Consider the following 19707-nt stretch of genomic DNA (forward strand, 5'->3'; position numbering starts at 1 on the left):
ACTGGACTGGGCTGAATTGAAACTGGGAGGCAGGGTATGCTTATACTCCCTCTTATTCCCGGGCACGAAGAACACAAGGCCGATCTTCAAAGGGCTAATCGACTGGCAGACAGCAGAGTGATTATGGATAGTAGGCTAATTGGTGGGAAGCTATGGTTATGACCAACCCATCAATCACCTGGGTGCCAGCCTGCTTGCTGCTTATGCATGTGGAATATTACAGAGGGGTACAAGGGTGCCAACCAATTATAGAGGGACACATAATTGAGAGCCCTATAGTTTTAGTAACCAATGGGACGTTGTGTATTTGATGACATTCATGATGACCTGCACTAGGGGAGGTCTTAGTTTCCCACCTGATGTTGGATACCCAATCACCTTCCCTGTTCAGTATGGAACGTATACCTAGATATTCCCTGTAAGCCTATCACATCCCCAAATAGGTTTTTGTAGTTTGTCATATAGGTAGAAGTCAATGATGACGAATTTTGATCATAAGAGTCATGTTTTTTCTAAAGTTTGTTGAGATTGCTTGGGCCATGTCAGATGATGTCCTTTGTGCTCCCCATTTTAGATAATTGACATTAAAACAGTTGACTTTTGCCAACTTCCCGAGTCAGTTTTTATTATTGATGTTTGAGTATATTTTGCATCACCATCCATCTCTAAGTATTTCTATCTCGTCTTAAAGGCAGGGTTGGACACCCAAGTTCAAAAGGCTTTTCAGTAGGTTTTTAAATAAATTAACAAGTCTGTGTTTTGGGTGCAATTCAAGCTTTCAAATACAAAAAAGAACAAAGATGAAATATTTTAAGATCACTTCATTGAGTATCCTGCTACTATACTTCCCTTAATGGGCACACTGAAGCTAGAAGCATTCCCATTTTGCATAATATGCTTGTATAACTTTTTGTTATATTTTATTTTTAATGGTCATTATGGGTTATGTGATTTGTGAACTTTTCAATTCATATAATTTGAAAGTATGATTTTTAAATAATTAATAAAAAAATGTTATTGTAAGAACTACAGTAGTATAATGCAGAGTGGGTGTGAATCCCAACTACACCTCTTAACCAATGTGTGATCCTGGGCATCTCATTTAATTCTGAAATACCTAACCTGTCAAGATTGCCAGTGCCTAAACCTTTCAAAATGGTCAGCCCTTCAGAGTGACTTCATTCTCAGGGTGTGATCTTCAAAAAAGCCTCACTCAAGGTTTCACTGGATATTGTGTTGCAGTCATATATTGCACACCACAGCCACTTGGTTCTTTGCTCTCTAATGTCAACACTTCCTGAAAAATATGTCCCTTTTCTAATTTCATGCCTGCCTGGATAAAGACCTCCCTGAAAGCTTCTAATCTTCATCCTAAATCACTGTTATGGTATATGTAGCTTTCTCCTTGCTTCCATTGGTCTCCTCTATCCATGCTTGAGCACTTATGCATTCTGTGAGGCAGCTAATCTGAGTCCTCTGTCTTTGCTGGATCATGTACACTATTATGTGCACTTTTTCATATGATCTGAGTTCCACAGTTATACAGTTATGCCTTTGTTGTGGCTGCTGTTGACAAAATGTTTCCTGCACCTATGCTAGTATACAAGTACCCTTGTCGTGGACTGCTAATGCTGCCCTTCAAATGCTACTTGTTCATCATTCTGATTACAGCAAGAAGGGGGTAAGGGCACTCAAAGCGAGTTCCCCATGCTTATTGCGATTGCTGTAAAGCAGCATATCAAGCTATGCGTTGTGATTGCAACAAGGGTGGGCATGACCAGATATTTGGCATCCCTTTATTCCTTTTGTTTGGTGGAGGGGGCCCCCAAAGGTGTTCATGCCTTGGTCCCCAAAAGTGCTTAAGATGGCCCTGCTGTCCACCACAGCACTTCAAGGTCATAACAACTGCATTAAGGCGCTATACAAACATCAAGGAACATAAAGGAATCAATATACACACCAGTCAACTACACATGGCAAAGCAACACCCCCAAAAACAAACCAAACAGAACTCATCATGTGTCCTACCACCTTAAGCAACAGTCCCAGCCATTGCACCCCGATATTAAGACCACATGAGGCTCCTCGCTTGATGCAGAGACCTCAAGTGCTCTCTATATAGACAATCTAGACACAGACGTGCACACAGTAATACTTCAAAGTCGCACATCAGCAAATGTATCTTGCATTTTCAGCATCCCCCGCCCCTCTTTCTCAAGAGCCCATAGAGCAAACGGCAGCCGAGCGTTACATAAACCCTAATAACATAGCAGAACTCCGGCATCAACAGTTACACTGACCTACAGCTGACCTATTGGGAATATCTAATGTAGGTGCTCGATTTTACCTCTAAATGGCGGTGTTCTGTAATATTTGGTATCCCCTACTGATCCGGTATCCCCTTGTCTTCGGCTTTCTTCGGCTTAATGCTGATTGGCTGCATTAAGCTTTAGCAGCACCCTCGTGAGCTGGAAATGGCAGACTAAAGCAGCAGAGTTCCGAGCTGCGCACAGCTTCCTGAGCCAACGTAGTGTCATGAATCATGTCACTGGATGCTACAATCGCATCTCGTGAAATGCTTCATAACGCTCCGTTATTAACAGCTTCCTGAAGTATGCAATGCACAAGGAAACGTAGCGTTATGAAGCATTTCACGAGATGCTACAATAGTGAAATGCTACATAACGCTCCGTTATTAACAGCTTCCTGAAGTATGCAATGCACGAGGAAACGTAGCGTTATGAAGCATTTCACGAGATGCTACAATAGTGAAATGCTTCATAACGCTCCGTTAAGAATTAACTGCTTCCTGAAGCTAGTGAAATGCTTTATAATGCTGTTATTAACTGCTTCCTGAAACATGCAATGCACGAGGAAACGTAGCGTTATGAATCATGTCACTGGATCCTACAATAGTCAAATGCTTCATAACGCTCTGTTGCTGGACAAGAGGCAAATACACATGGACTGAAAGTTTGGCTCTTTTTTTTATTAATTAAAACTGGAAAATGATACCTGTTTATTTTTTCAAAATGTTTCCAACAAATGCAATAGTTAATTAAGCTTGCTTCTATAAGTAGTTTGGATATATTTGATGCTAAGGAACATTAGAATTAGTGTGCCGTTAGCATGCTGAAAATAATCGTATAATTTTATAACACTTACATGATATTAAAAAAAATGCAACTATGAGGGTATCAGTAACTTGTAATGACCACTCAATATGTTATAAGAAAAAGTGAACAGGGATATTTCCATGTTTTTTAAAAAAAATGTGTGTCTGTTAGCCAACAAGATGGTTGATTTTAAATGTTGCTGGAACTGTGATTGAGTAGGTAGACATTTTAAATAAATGCAATGATTTTGATTGGCTCACACAGTGCTGTGTTTGTTAGCCAAGAAGAGGGTTGGTTTTAAATGTTGCTGGAACTGTGATTGAGTAGGTAGACATTTTAAATAAATGCAATGATTTTGATTGGCTCACACAGGGCTGGGCGTGTTAGCCAAGAAGAGGGTTGGTTTTAATTTTGCTGGAACTGTGATTGAGTAGGTAGACATTTTAAATAAATGCAATGATTTTGATTGGCTCACACAGGGCTGGGCTTGTTAGCCAACAAGAGGGTTGATTTTTAAATGTTGCTAGAACTGTGATTGAACATTTAAATAGTGTAACTGCTGTCTGATTGGCTCACGCAGCCTTGGGCCGGCCCCAGACATTACTGGGCAGGGCTTCACACTGCATGTATAAAAATAAGCTGCAGAGAGCCTGAACATTTAGTCTGAGGAAAGAGACTGAAATTGGTGAATAGGAGTGAGACAGGTAAGTGACTGGGAAAGGCACATGGTTGGGGATTAGCATGCCTATCTCCCTTGGTATTACTCCTTTCCTAACATCTCCTGATGACAGTACTTGTCACATCACACATATTTCATTTGTAATAGGAGTGGGTGGGAAGTCATGGATTTTTCATGGCAGGAGAAGGCCCCTGTATGTTTTGTATTGTGTCTGTATGGGGATTAAAAGTTTTTGTCTGGCAGGCAATTAAGTGTTGTTGTAGCTTGTGGAGTTATTCTACCCAGACAGTTTTCATTCAGTTGTATTCGATTGTCTGATTGAAACTGTATGTTTATTTGCAAGCCACCCCACAGAATGTTGTCCGTTGTGATCAGCAGTTTTGTTCTGAATTATTAACATTAGATTACTGCAGGCATGGGTGTGTGGGTAACAGATGGTGCAAATGGTGGGTGATTAGACAGCATGGCTGCATAAGGTGCCTTGTACCTCTAAATGTTGAGGCTTTCTGGAGCTTACTTTTTTTACATGCAGTCTGAAGCCCTGCCCAGTAATGTGTGGGGCCTCCCCATGACTGTGTGAGGCAAGCAGACAGCAGTTGTATTTAATTAAATGTTCCTCAATTGCCGTTATAGCCAAATTTAACAAGTCAACCCTCTTGTTGGCTAACATGCACAGTACTGTACTAATTGATGTAAAAATCAGCTTTCTTAATGTTATAGTGGTTGGGCTAAAGAGCGTGCATGCTGTAGGAGTGTGACAGACCTCATCAAACAGACCTGCTCGGAGGTGCTGGTCCTTTCTTACTTTCTGGAAGGCACTGCGATCACAATTCTCATTAAAGTGTAGCTTATTTGTTTATTTATTCATATTTGTAGAGCGCACATCAGCACAGAGGCATTGTGGCACTTGTTACAGAGAATGAACATCACTTAGTTACATATCAGGAAACAAACAGGCAAAGTTGCTGTGAACTGTGCATGGAACAATTTAAGGAAACAGGTAGAGAGGGGGAGAGGGGAGAGGGGAGGGAGGGAGTGAGAGGGAAAGGCAGGTTAGTTGAAGAGAACAGTTTTGAGGTTTCTTCTAAAGGCAGGGAGAGAGGTTTCAGCTCTGAGGGCAGTGGGGAGTGAATTCCACAGCTTAGCGGCTATGTATGGGAAGCCTATCCCTCCTGCTTTGGCCCTGTTAATGGCCGGTACAGTGAGTAAATCAGTGTAGTTAGATCTTGTGGGCCTGCTTGAGGTGGATCTGGATAGCGTGCCTGAAAGATAGGGTGTGCAGTGTAGTTAATGCATGAGTGGTTGTGAGGATTTTGAATGTGATGCGGTCTTTGACTGGGAGCCAGTGAGCCGACTTTCTAGCTTGTGAGATGTGGTCTCTCCTGGGGATACTTAATGCAGCTCTTAGGGAGTTGTTTTGGGTTATTTGGAGTCGGTTTACGTTTTTCATAGAGGTGCTGGCTAGGAGCGCGTTACAATAGTCGAGCTTGGCTCCTATGGTGCTATGGTGGCTCTGGCTATGGAGAGGCAGGTTTCCTTGGTTAGGAAGGGTTTAATAGCGTTGATGAGTTTCGTGCTAAGGACGGATGCAGAGACAATGGCTCTAACTCGTTTGTTCATAGAGAGGGTAGCGTCAATGTGGACCCCTAAAGTTTTAACTGAGGATAAGACTGGGATGGTGCACTTGTCTATGGTGAAGTTGGCGTATAGGCAGTCTAGTTTGCCTAGAGTAGCCTTTTTACCAAGAATGAGGTTTTCTGTCTTGTCCCCGTTAAGGCATAGGCCGTTAGTGGCCATCCATGCTTGGATAGTGGAGTAGATTAGTCTTAATGCTGTGGCGTCTTGGTGATATATACTGGTTAAGGGAAGAAGCACTTGGGTATCATCAGCATAATTAGTGTATGCGATCCGAAGTGCATCCAGTCTATCAAAAAGGGGCTTAGTAAAGAGATTGTATAGCGTGGGAGCAGTGCAGGATCCTTCTGGGACACCGCAGTGGATGATGTTTTTGTGAGAGGGGCAAGCTTGGGATAGAAGTCAGCTTTTATTAAAGTTACAGGGTTATGTTTCTACCGCTGAAAGGAGTCCAATCCTTCTTATAGCGGGGTGTTCATTGTAGTGCTTCTTTGAGAGGGTCATAAACCTCATTACAGTTCAGGTGAGGGTGTAGGAAGCTTCATTTTGTGATATAATTCGTCTCGTCTTTAATCTCCTAAAAAAGTGTCTTATTGAAGGAAATAAAGACTATAATCTTCCCACCCCCAAATCACTAAACAGTTACACCTGGTGTGGGTTTTGTGTAAGTGCTGTGGTGTAATTTGTTGTTTAAAATGATATTCTCCTGAGTCCATTGATTGAAAACATTTGCTTTTTGCTATAACGGTTGTCTTTCAATCTCTTGGGAAGTGCATGTCCCCTGTATATCGCAGGTAACATTTCATGGTACAAAGTTCAGTTTTTACACATAGATTACATAGTCCTTTTATCACACTGAGTTCCGTCCACACATTTTCACATTTAGGGTTTAATTCACAGAGTTTTGAATGGGGTTTTGCAATTATAGGCCCTTACACTTTTTACTCCATAAAAGACAGCAGGTGTACGTTAAACAAAAGGGCTCAATCAATGTGGGTAATTGTTAGTGAAAAGTCAGTTCTGTTTGGCAGAAGTGTGTGTGCATTTGCAGTCTAAAATGTGTCTCTTTCTTTTAGATGGAAAGGTACGGACGTACTACCCTCACTGGTTGCATACAGCAGTGCTCTGTGCTGAAACCCTTCAAGGTGCAGACTGTGGTTTCCTTTACAGTTATTTTCTACTGTACTACGTGCCTTAACCAGGAGGAGAATAAACTGGTAAGCTGTGCCCAGTTGCGGCATTCTGTTTTCATCTGACTTGCCAAAACCGAATTTAGGTGTGCCCAGTTGCTGCATTCTGTTTTCATTTTGCTTGCCAAAATTGAACTTAGATGTGCCCAGTTGCTGCATTCTGGTTTCACCTGCCTTGCCAAAACCGAATTTAGCTGTGCCCAGTTGCTGCATTCCATTTTCACTGTGTCTTGCCAAAACCGAATTTAGCTCTGCTCAGTAGCTGCACTCTGTTTTCACCGTTTCCTGCTGTGAACGAGCTAGCTTTGCCTTGGGGTTGCTTGGTGTCTTCATTAGCTGGTGTGCAACCCTCTGACTCCCCCCTCCCTTGTGCCGCCCACCCCATCCCCTACCCGCCCGAATGCATCAGTGCCCAACACTGGTAAGTGTCTTCCCCCCTCCACTGCAGCCAACCATGTCGCCATCTAGGTCTCCTAACTATCTCATATCCTTCTCCTATCACTAAATCTGGCCAGAAGAAACTTAAGAAGGACATACTGGGCTCCAACCCAGGCCTTCCTATTGCAGACAACTATATCACGGTTTCCGCCAGAGAGACTCTCACTGACATCCTCTTCTTCCTTAAGGCACCTGACCTATGGACTCACTACATTGCTGGCTTTCTCTCGTCTATCGCCTCTTCTCCCATTAATGGTGGCACTCGCTGGGAGGTTTTTCTTGACCTCTTCACCATTTCCAGAGTCATCATTAATGTCTTTTTCAATGGAACAATCATGGTTCAGGGTCCTCAACCAAACCTTCTTCTCTTGACAGGCTCCTCCCTCGCCTCTCTAACCTCACCTCTCCCTCCGGCCAGGCTCCCTTGCCTTCTGTTCCCTCCTCCTACTCCTACTCCTCCTCCTCCTCTGCACAGGCTCCCTTGCCTTCTGTGCCTTCCTCCTCCTCTACACAGGTCTCCTTGCCCTCTAAGCCCCCCCTTCTGTACAGGCGCTCCTGCCCTACTGTATTGTCCCAGCTCCCTTGTTGGCCTTGGCTCCTTCGCCAACCTCCACTAATCCCATTGTCCTCTTGCCACTCTGGGGGGTGGGGGGGATCTTCAAAGATGGCAAGCTGCTCCACATTGCCACTCTCAACACTCACTCTGCCGTCAAACACTCGTCTGACATCTGCAACCTCCTCGAACTCATGAATCTTGATTATCGCTCATCTTCCCTGAATGGATACCTGTATCCATCAACCCTACTCGTGCCTACTCCTCCTTCGAGTGCCTAGTTTGCAGACTCTCACTCTCTCCTAAATTGTCTCTCATTATGTCCACCTATCGGCCATCAGGTCAGTCCACTCTCTTCATCTCGGAATGGGCTGACCGGGCCTCCTCCTGCTAATGGGTGATCTGAACATGCATCTAGACTCTCCTGACTCCTCAGGTCCATTCTGCAACCTCTGCGACTCTTTCTCCCTCTCTATCCTACCCTCTACCGCCACGCACACCGCAGGCCACACCTTGGATGTTCTCATCTCTACCGACATCCCTCTCACTACCTCCTTCTCTTGGACTGACCACTCTTCTCTCAACACACCTGAAGCCCTCCTCTCCTCTTGCAGCAACACACCCGGCACAGACACTTGGCTTCAAAGTCACCAGACCCATGAAAAAAGTGACAGTGGCTGCCTTTGCCTTAACCTACTGTCCTCCACCCATTCCTTCGGCTAACTCCCACCCTGAGACAGCCCTCCCTAACCACAATCTCTCTATCTCCAACACTCTTGACACTCTTGCCCCTGTCATGAGCGTCCGACTGAAGCCTTCCAAAAAGTGCAACTCTTGGTAAGACTCTGACCTGGCTGCCCTAAAACGCAACAGTATGGCAGCTCAGCAGAAATGGAACGTGTCTAATAAACTATCTGACAAACTGGCCTGCCGCCTCCTTTAAAGGCAATATTGACTCTGCATCCGCTCCAAAAAAAGAGTCTTTATTCAAGCCTGCATCTCTGCGGCATCAAACAACACGGCCAACCTTTTCAAAGTCTGCAAGGAACTGGTCAATCCTGCAGAAGCCTCTTTCTGTCACAACAACCCAGGACCTTTGCTCGGCTGTGGCTTCACACTTCACCACAAAAACCCAAGACATCCTTTCCACCCTCTCTTCTACGCCACTGCATACACCAATACCAGAGCCTCCCTTGGCCCCCCTCTACTTACCATCTCTTCTCTCATCCATCACACCTGATGAGGTGACCAGATAAGTCCGATCTATGAAGGCTTCATCCAAAGAGGAGGACCCTGTCCCTAAAAAACCATTAAAGACAATATTGACTCCCTCGCCCCAGTCTTGGCTGAGCTCTGCAGTCTCTCCCTTTCCACTGGAGGTTTTCCAACTGCCCTTAGCCCCTGCCCTGTGCACCCGCTGGTCAGAAACTCCTATGCTGACCCCTACATTTTGACAAACCACCGCCCTATCTCCATCACTCCTTTCCTGGGCAAACTCCTGGAGGAGTTGGCTATCTCTCAGCTGACCCTCCACACTGAATCTATTGGTTGCTTCCATGACCATCAGTCTGGCATTAGAGCATCCAGAGGCATGGAAACTGTTCTTCTGAACACCCGTGAAGATGTGCTCTGAAATCCTGACACTAACACTCCCTCTGTCCTCATTCTCCTTGACCTCTCCTCTGCCTTTGACACGGTTAACCACAACATCCTGATCGCACGTCTCCGTGACACCCTGGGATTCACAGGTCAGGCTGTGGCATGGTTAACCTCCTTTCTCTCCGACCGCCCATTCCAGGCTGAACTCATAATGTTTCTCTCGACTATAGCTCTATCAACATATGGCATCCCCCTGGTTCTTCAATGTCTATATGGTTGCCTTGGCACGTGTGATTGTCACTTTCACCTCTAACATCCAGTGTTACGAGGATGACACATAACTATCTTTCAGGCTACCCTAAGCCGCCACCTACTCTTCAGCTCATATCTGAATGTCTGTCCGCTAATCAGTCATTGTGTGCTGCAAACGACCTCTGCCTCAACTCCAGTAAGATTGAGATCGTTCGCATTGGGACCTCTGCTCCCGCTTTCCCACTTTCACTGTGGCCAGCCTCCCTTGGTCCTGCGCCCGCACCCACCTGCGAGGCAAGAAACCTTGGGGTCATTTTTGACTCCTCTCTCCTTCTCCTCTCACATTCAGGACATCTGTAAAAAGTCTAACTGTCAGCTACACCTCCTCAGAGGTACTTTACCTTTCCTCACTTTCCCCCAGCAGCTCACTGTCTCCAGAGCCCTGGTTCTCTCTTGGCTGGACTATTGCAACAGCCTCTTCCTCAAACTCCCTTCTGCCCCTCGCCGTCTGCAACTCATCCAGAATAGAACCGCAAGACTTATCCTTTGCCTCAAGACCAGGAACCGCATCTCTCTGCCGCTGCAATCCCGTCACTGGCTCCCTGTGGCTAAAAGGATCAAGGTCAAGACCCTCTGCATTGTTTACCAGGCTTTCTGGGATCTGGGACCTACCTACCTGCAATGCAGCTTTCCTAAATACTGTCCCTCACGAGCCCTCTGCTCATCTACCTCCAACCTTCTACGAGTGAGCCGGTTCTGCAAGCAGAGATTTGGAGGGAGATCCTTATCCTCAGCAGGTGCTTCCCTTCTAGAATAGCCTCCTTGCCGCCCTCCGTCTTGAGCCTGATCTTCATAAATTCCAGAAACTCCTCAAGAACTTCCTCTTCTCCTCTTCCTAATCTCTCCCACTACCCTGCTAACCTAGTTCTCTGCTCTCTCCCGCTCTTCCTCTAGCTTGCTGACTGGCCGCCTGGTTTGCCTCGGAGTCTCATAGGTCGCAGGCACCCCCGCCAGTCTTCTTTCACACTTGCCTCAGTGCACTGCATCCCACCCACACTCACTGCACTTGTGAAATAACCAAAGAGATTGGCTCTCTCTGCACTTACCCCAGTCTCCAATGACCGGGTGTACTTGGTACTCCCCATCCCTGTGACCATCTAAGCACTTAGCCGATCCATTCACCCTGTGCCTGAAGATCGCCTGTCTGTTCTCCATTGTATGCACCCTCAATTGTACTGGTAAAACTGCAGAATCACCATCAGGCCTATTTGCTGTATCTCAAACTGTTAAATGTATTTTACGCACTTACTCTGCCTGTGGAGACTATTATTGTCTCAGAATTTAAACAAGTTCTCTGAGTTGCAGTTGTTTTTTTCCCCATGTTCCCCACCCTCCTTGAGTGCTTTGAAACACTTGTCTGTGTATAGGCGCTATATAAATGAACAAAACCATACCAAACCAAGGTGTTTGTTTGGTGATCGCTTTCAAAGCCGTTGGGTTTCAGGGAGGCGCCGGCACACAGAAAATGTAATCCAAATTGGCTATGTAAGCACCCTTCAGCTGTAAAATGCTGGAGGAAATGATGCTATCTAATGCTTTGGTGGCGGTATGTTTTCAAGTGAAAGAGCCCAAAACTGTTCTCACACACTTGTACGCTTGCTCCATCCATCGCACTCAATTCCTTGAACACAGTTTCACTTTCACACTCACACAAACTGTTGGGCAGGACTTAAGCAATGGGCAGCTTTATTCCTTGTTGGGGAAGATTATGCAAGTTACGCTTGTATGAAATCCCACTGACAAAGCATTTCATCATTCTGTGGTGAATAATATGAAAGGCACATATGTTGCTCAGAAGTAGTGATGTTCTAGACTTCTTACACCACCTAAAAGACACTGATGTGTTTTTAGGTGCTATGAGTACTTCTGTATTTTATATAATGAAATGGAGTAGAAAATGTATTCAGGACAGTTTCAACTTTCCAATTCTAAATGTCTCGACAGTAGTTTAGGCTCTTTCCTTGCTCTATAACCCTTAATGGTCATACTTTCAATTTCCATTGACAAGCCCACAATTTGGTACCACACCCATTCATACGACATTTAAGGGTAGATATGTAGCATAGAATTTTCAACTTGGTAGATGTTCTACTGAGATGTACACTTGTCTGTTTAGAGAGGTGTCAGGCATACGCCTCTCAATGAATCAGGTGCCGTTAGGTAGGAATTGGTGTAGTCACACTGGGTGAGACTACACAAGACTTATCTTCTTGGTATTAGGTAACCCACCTTTTGGTATAGGTCTGTACTCCACAAGTTGGTAGTGTGACTGAGCAGCCAGGGCTATCTCAAGAAGGGTATATGTGAGCTGTAGAGCTGTACAGATGAAATCAGTCAATACAAGGAACCAAGTAACACTTACACTCAAGGTTTCAGTTGTAAATTATATTCTCCAGCATGGGGTCTGGCATGGATTCACATGCTCATGAATATTCACCGTCTTCAGGCTGGGAATCCTCAGTAAAAGAAAACAGTTTCACTTTTGTTTACAAACTGTCTTTCTCCTATAAACCAATCATTGAGCTCTGGATTCTACTGCCCCCAGCCAATGACAGCCCTCTCCCTAAGCCCCTCCTCTGTGAGCCATCTTCAGATGTTTACCGAGTGTTTGTCATTCGAAGTTTCCAGAAGGCCATCGGCCTACACCGGACCATGTCGGAGGAGAAGAAGGACGGGGCTTCCCTCTTCAACTCGGCACCAGCTGCGGTTTGAGGAATGTTTACGTGGAGGACAAGAATTCCCAGTGCCTTCATTATCTTCACCCGACACACAAGGAGGAGGAATGCGAGATCTGTCGTGGCTTTACCAAGCGCACTCTGAAGGATAGGCACATCAGACTGGCGGCGTTGCTTAAAGCCAAGGCCTCTACCCCGTGTGGCTCATAGGGACATGCCTCATCCGGATCCAGCCAGTCAGAGCGGGCTTCTAAGTCCTTTGAAGGCACTCCATCCGTGGGGGCCCAAGACAAGGCCCGCACAGTGCTTTTAAAATATTATCTGTGCATGACACTGAATGGTTTGATTGGTGTTGTTAATACATTGTGATTCTGGACTGCCGCATTCTCGGCCAGTCCTCTTTCTGTGATTTCTAGGTGTTCCACCTCCTTGTTCGGGTCCTCATTCACGGCATTTATGTGATGGTTTCTACACCCGTGCGCTTAAGGCAAGCCTGTGTGTGCCCGTCCATGCCCAGGCTGGGCCCTGGCTGCGTCGCTGCACTAACTGCTCTTCCAAAGTTTCTTGCTCTTGCCCCAGCTTCTATTATATTACCTAATAATTTTGACTCACGCCCTGTTTCAGAGGCGATACCTCCGGTCTATGGTTTTTTATTGATTGCCCGGCTCTTTGGCAGCACATGCTCAGAGCTGCCAGGATGTGCTAGAGGACCATAGCCCGATTTCGTTTTTATAACTGAAACCTGGCTTGGTCCACATTCATATCCGTGCATGCTCCTTCCCAACTATGCAATATTGAGAGGGGATTGCATGCCTCCCCGCATGGGTGGGCGTGTTGCTGTAGATTTAAATTCTAATTTCAAAACCTGTACTGTGCCATTGGTTCATGGCTTCAATATGGATGCGATTTTGATTGGCATCTCTGTCTGCTTCCGATACCTTATATGTATTATTGATCTATTGCCCCCCTTAGGTATGATAGGAGGTTCTGTGGTGAGTTTCCTGGGCTGATCGCTACACTCCTCCAGAAGTATTCTAATCTGGCTATTATGGGTGATTTTAACCTTCCGATAAATGAAACCTGTTGTCTACTGGCTAAGCAATTATTTATTTTTATGTCTGATTTGGGCTTTCACCAGCTGATTAACTATCCTACGCATCAGCTTGGGAACACTCAAACACTCTGGATTTTTGTTTTTGCATCACCTACAACCTTTTTGGTTGCTCCGGCGTTGCCTATCATTTGGTCCGATCACCGTGTGGTTTCCTTCTCAATGCTAATATTGTCTCGGCCATCACCTGGCCCGCAACAGTTTGCTTTTAAAGGAATAGTGTGCTCAAAAATGTTATTGTCCCGAGGGTTCGGGCATTTGTTTTTAAGCATACGTTGATCAATGGTAAAAACATTTCCTTTGCACCTTACCGTAGGTTTCCTTTTTTTTTTTTTTTACACATGCGAATTCAGGCAGCAGGGCGCAGCCATCTTGTGCTAATCTTATCCGTTGCCGCATCGACCTAAGGTGAACTGACCTGGTGGCACTAAATGGTATCCCCCGCCCCTGAGGCTGACATCACCAAACCTAGTGATATTCTCCGCCCATCTACATGATGTTACTTGGCAGCGTAGCCAAACGCGCCCAGTCATCACCTACGTGTTGAAGCAGAACCTGGAATATCAACACACATCATCTCACAACACAGCGCGTCCCAATTTTGAATATAAAACTATACTTTTAAAGGAAATAGCAAAACTCTAACAATTTGTAAAGTACTTTTATTTCACAATAAACACTCCAAGAACATCCAGCGATTGCCATATTCAAGCAAATGGGTAATCAATTTCTTTGTTCTCGATCCACAAATGTTTATCGTGAGTCACGCAGTGTTCCTTTTGGGTATAAGAAGCGCGTTGGACGCACTGTGAATCGCAAGGCTTCGGCATCAGCTTGGCGCTAGGCCACCATAAACGATGTCAGGTTGCTCCTTATCGCTGGTACCGCGTAAGGGCATATTTGTTTGCGGTTGTTCAATCTCTTGCTGTGCAGGCTAAGTCACAACCTGATATTTCTCCTTCTCAGGAACTGTGCGACTCTTTCTCTTTCTTTTTTAAAGAGAAGATAGTTAGCATCCGAGAAGGCATTGTTGCTTCCTGCACCACTGATTCACTGAATTCCCTTCCCCACCGTGGGCACCTTCACGGCCGCCAAATTGGTGCCACAGTGGTCTTCATTCCCTGTGTTTACAGAGGAGGAAGTGCTGGCTGCTTTGAATGGCCTTAAGTCTGCTTCTCCCCAGGACCCTGTTCCGTTATCTGTACTGAAAAATATCTCTTGGGATATTGTGACACAACTTATTGAGGCTGTTAATGACTCCTTCTTTGGGGATTATCCCTACAACCTTAAAAAGGATCTGGTTATTCCTTTGTTGAAAAAGCCTGGCCTTGACTCAGCGGTGCTGTCCAATTTTCACCCTATTTCTTTACTCCCCTGTCTGATGAAGCTTATGGAATCTTTGGTGTCCCTGCTTCTTAGCACCTTTCTGGAGTCCTCAGATTTATTTGACCCATTTCAGTCTGGATTTTGCCCTGGCAGGGGTACAGAGTTGGTCTTGATTTCTGTGGTGGATGACCTGGCCCGTCTGGTTGACCAGGGTGGGGTAGTTGCTCTGATTCTGTTTGATATATCAGCAGCATTTGATACCATCAAGCACTCTATCCTGATTTCCCGGCTTGACACTGCAGTTTATTTTCTTTGGGCATAAATGGCCAGTGTGTAAACCAGTAACCTAGTCTTACCTTTTGTGGTCTCCCCCTGCCCCCCATCGGCAGTGTTGTGGACAGAGTGATGTCAGTGTTTGTCATAAAAGTGCCACTATTGCTATGAAACAGTCAGAGTACTTGATTCCCATAAATCCTATAGACCGGCACTAATTTGACTTTCACAGGTCCAAAGAGAGATGTGGCAGAGTGCCTTCAGATGCAGTGCTCCAGTTGCTGCTAATGCAAATGATTCAGACCCGGGTGTGTCAATATTTAAGCAGCTGCCTGCAAGAGCACATTGATGTACAGCAATGGAACTCTATTAGAGTTACATGCTCTCCCCCATCATCCGGCTGCGAATCCTCGTTACTAGTAAAGCAATGTGGAAAGTTTTTATTTGCAGCACATCACCCGCATTTTGGTTCTTTTTGACCCTGATATATGTGGCCTATTGGGTTAAGCTCTGCCCCTGCAGGACAATTCCAGATTCTGTAAGACATTTAGCCTAAAACAGTAGTATGATTTCAGGCCATTTTACTGTATCTTAACCATAATTCTGAGAAGTATCACATAACCCTTACCAATTGTCCACTGGCACTAAAAAACTTGGTACATACATTCCCAAATCTTACAGTTTAGTCTCCACATTGTAGTGCTTTGAGTTTTGAGTTTTGAAGCAAATGTGAAGCTAAACCATCATTTACCAGTGACAGACAAATACTGGTTCCTACCAGTAACACCAGCTTCAGGTGAGTTTTTAATTTGGCAAAAACAAAAACGTTTGCACAAAAACAGCCAGGCGTGTGGGTAGATTCACATTGGCCCACGTCTATGTTAATAATGACATTTTGATCATTTCTTACATGCTACCATTTACGTTTTCAGTTGGCTTTTGCATAGAAATGCACTGGTTTTCCTTCTCATGCTTTGTTTTCAAGCTTCTAAAAGCATGTCGTTGTCCTGACAATGAGTAACTTTGAGTTTTTAGATGGATCAAATGCTCTGTCATCTTCTTATTGTATTTCTTTCTTTGGAATCTTAAATGGATCCAACAATGTCCAATTAGATGAACTATATCTCACCCTCTTATTTCCTTATAATTATTACATACACAAACATAGACTACAGAAAAGTATCCTTTGACTTCTTTGCAACTACTTATGTTTTTTTTCTTTAGAGGATGGATCCTACTAAAATGCAGGAAATCAAGAACTATAAAACCACAAGCACCTATCCCCCCGGTGCCTCAAAGCAAGAAAAACTTGTAATTCGTAGAAGAGCTTCCAAATTCGAAGTGTCTGGTAGGCATTAACTTTTTTCAGTATATGGAGGAACTTGTTTGAGGTCAGGAATGAAAATGTAACATTCTTTGGAATTGTGGGGGTGGATGAGGTTTCAATCATATCATGTGGAATTATGAGGAAAATATATGCCCTCACTCCTCAAGGCTTTAAGGAAAAAAGTAAACTGAATGAGCCAAAAGCTTACCAAAATCTCACTACTTTCTTCATATATTATTCACAATGACATTCATACTATAATGGGGTTAACCTGCTACACTTCCAAAGCAAGTAGATACAACTCTAGAGTCTTCGGTAGGTAAAGAAGTATTGAGTCTGTGGGCAGTAGGACAAGGGATAGCATCATTTTAATAATCAGGAATTGTTTCTCAAATTATCTTGATTTCGAGTAATCCAACTAAGAACTCTTATTTTATAGTGTATTTAAAGAATTTTTATTTTAAAATGGGATTTTACAGGTAAGTTCAAGTATATTTTTAATTATGCTATTACAATTTGCTTAACAAATCTTCAAAAATTGTCTGTATTGCACAGCACATTTATCTGGCTTTAGATACACATTTTAGAAGTCTGAAAATATCAACTGGTGAAAAGTAAAGATATGGCACTGTGTGTGTGAAAGAGTTTTCAATACTGAAATGATGAAAACAAGTTTTTGTGGATGCATGTAGCTCCTTTTGTGGGAGGCACGTTTGGTTGGGAACTGGAAGATCTTTAGAGACGACAGTTAGTGTACTGCAGCCGGTGGAGAGGTATTTTCAAATGGATAAAGGCTGGTGAAGGCTTTTTGTACTATGCGGAGACATTTGAACATAATATACTTAAACCTTTAGGCAATGGAGGCTGGAGAGGGCTGTAGTAATGGGGTTATATTTCTTGTGTCCAAGAGGTAGATGGGCTTTGTTCTGCACTCATTGCATCTTGTGAACAACGAAAAATGGGAGACCATAGTCAATGCTATGCCTAGAATTCAATTTTAACACAACTACTGGAACATGTGGTAGAGTATGACGTGGTAGAATATTTTGAAAGACAAATGTGAAAGCTCCTACGAATTGAAATGAGGAGTGTAAAGTGGAGATGTACTCCAGAATGTGTTATGGTGTAATTTCTGGGACCCCAGCTGTGAGCCATACTCCAAACCTGTCAAAAGAAGTGAACATCTTGCAGGCTTTAACCAATCTTAGTTACCTTATAATCCTTACGGTATTAATATTACTTGTCTTTTGTCCAAATAGAAAAGTGAACATATTGCTTAATGATAATTAGGATTGGCCACCGGTAGAGGGTTCCAGTGCTAGAGGGTGCCAGTGGAAAAGCTATCATTTGAGGCAGCTGTACGTTCTGCTGCCATCTTGCTGGACCATGCCCTTCCATTGTACTTTTAATGTAATGGAAAATGGCAGCAGAGGCCTAAATATATAACATTTTAGAAGTATTGCTTAATTCTCCAGCATGGGGTCTGGCATGGATTCACATGCTCATGAATCACTTTTGAAGGACCCATTTTTGGCACAACTTACATTTCTTTCATACACCTTTAATTTCTTACAGGGGGTGATCTGTATTATGTATCATTTGGAAAGGATGGCAGGAAGATAAGTTCGAAAGTGGTTTCTACCACTGAGGAAGCAAATGAAATATTTGTGGATTTTCATGCCAGTGCTACAGGCGCACACTGTGGAATTCGGAAAACGTGCCATGCCATTTCTCAGCGCTACTACTGGCCCAACATGAATATGGACATTTGCAAATGGGTAATGATTCTTTTGTTTGTACTACTTGTTAATGTCATTTTTTTTAATATAGTTACACACACTGAGACATGTCTAACACTTAATTATTTTCCAAATCTGCTTCTTAACCATCCTATGGGCACATGTTGGGTAACACTACTTTGTGGACCAAGGCCTTTAAGCTGCCTCTGCACTGCAACCAGGATCCCTTTACTAATAATAAATAACCATTAAATGATCTGTTGGGCATCACCATTCCAGCGTAAGTGTTGTTTGCATTAAAATGTCAACTCTGTCATGCTTGTTAGTTGCGGACCCAAAATCCTTGCTCAAAGCTTCTTTTATTCATCTGGGATTACCTTCCCATCAGAAAGGGTAATGTTGTTTACAAATAACACTGAAAGGTACGCTCTATTAAATTTGATTGCTAGGAGTGATCTCTTTTGTGGTGACCTCAGGGCTTTTTATGCTTCACCCTTTTTTATGTTTTCATACATATTCTAATTTAAAGAACACTCACATCCACAACATTTCTCTTAGTACATAATTTTCATTGGACCCAATATTTAATATGTGCCTAATAGCCTGCCCCTATCAGCCACCTTATTCAGCCAACCTTTACAAGACCCACCCATAACTAAAGTAAGTGTCTCCAATGGTTACACACAGTTTTTTGATCACTGCTTGTGTCAATGGTGCTCTGTGTTTTGTGTCTTGAAGCTGGCGAGTAGTTGCCAAAAGACAGGCCCTTTGGCTATGGTAACGTTTACTTTCAGTGTTGGGAGTGGTTGAATGTATTTCTTTTTACACTTAAATTCATACGTTTTTACTATTTTCCTTAGGTATCACATTGCCCAGAGTGCCAAACCAAGCCAATTGAAATCAAGGCAACTACTGACTACTGCCCAATACTGGTAAGCCTTATATTATTCAGAAGGCAATGGTTGTATTTGATTAACCTGTTCTCACTAACTATATGCCAATTCTACAGTGATGTCATGAGCTGGCATGTTTTCTAGATGCCGCAAAAAGGGGGATACACATAGTAATTCATAAACTTGGTAAAATGATTTAAGATTGTGGAGCATTTGGTTTGTAGACCATGCCCTTTTAGTTTAATTTTTCTTTTAGGTTACTGAACCATGGGAGTTGGTGGGCATGGACTTGATTGGCAAACTGAACAAAACCACAAGGGATAACGAGTACATATGCACAATAGTGGATTATTTCACTAAGTGGACTGAAGCATTTCCTTTAAAAAGCAAATCAGCAGCAGATGCAGCTGATTGTATTGTCAAATTCTTTTATAAGTTTGGAGCACCGAAGCACATTCTAACAGACCAAGGAAGAGAGTTCAATAATGAGGTAAGCAGTATTCTCTCGACTCTTTGAACCTGTAAGGCAAGACCTCCAGACAAACAGACAATAAAAACACTCCTGTAGGGGAAAAGGTTTGATGCACTGCTTTGTAAGGAAAACATTTAATTTGCATACAAAATGGAAAAAGTATCAGACGGTCCAGTAGAACCAAATTAACATGGAACTCTGTTAGTTGAAAGATACATTTGTTGCCTATGCCATATTTTTGTATGCAAACCTATCATATGGCCAACTCTCATCTGCAATACCCATGCCCCATGCTGCCGCGGATGTTTACTTTCTCATGAGCTAATAGATTTTCCATAGTCTGAATCATTTGGCTGGGCTTGGACGATG

At 43.7% G+C, this 19707-nt stretch overlaps 2 protein-coding genes across 6 annotated transcripts in view; one reads left to right on the plus strand and one right to left on the minus strand.

Annotated features, from left to right (window-relative positions):
- The window catches only part of LOC138580185 (C-type lectin domain family 2 member L-like), a 335947-nt gene that overhangs the window by 215132 nt on the left and 101108 nt on the right, over positions 1-19707 (minus strand). Inside the window, exon 1 of one of the 4 annotated variants that reach the window (XM_069650516.1) lies at positions 2348-2409. The exons of the other annotated variants lie outside the window; for them this stretch is intronic. The gene's annotated coding sequence lies outside the window, so the exon portion shown is untranslated. Of the gene's footprint in view, positions 1-2347; positions 2410-19707 lie in introns of those variants that run through there. 4 annotated transcript variants of the gene reach the window in all.
- LOC138580184 (uncharacterized) overlaps positions 3785-19707 on the plus strand; it is a 28892-nt gene continuing 12969 nt past the window's right edge. For both annotated transcript variants that reach the window (XM_069650512.1, XM_069650511.1), the window contains exons 1-5: positions 3785-3820; positions 6507-6647; positions 16132-16255; positions 17810-18012; positions 18834-18905. In XM_069650512.1, the coding sequence (XP_069506613.1) occupies positions 6507-6647; positions 16132-16255; positions 17810-18012; positions 18834-18905 (540 nt within the window). In that variant the 5' untranslated portion in view covers positions 3785-3820. The remainder of the gene's footprint in view (positions 3821-6506; positions 6648-16131; positions 16256-17809; positions 18013-18833; positions 18906-19707) is intronic.

Source organism: Ambystoma mexicanum, chromosome 3p (assembly GCF_040938575.1).
Source record: "Ambystoma mexicanum isolate Mex_15411 chromosome 3p, UKY_AmexF1_1, whole genome shotgun sequence".
NCBI lineage: Eukaryota > Metazoa > Chordata > Amphibia > Caudata > Ambystomatidae > Ambystoma > Ambystoma mexicanum.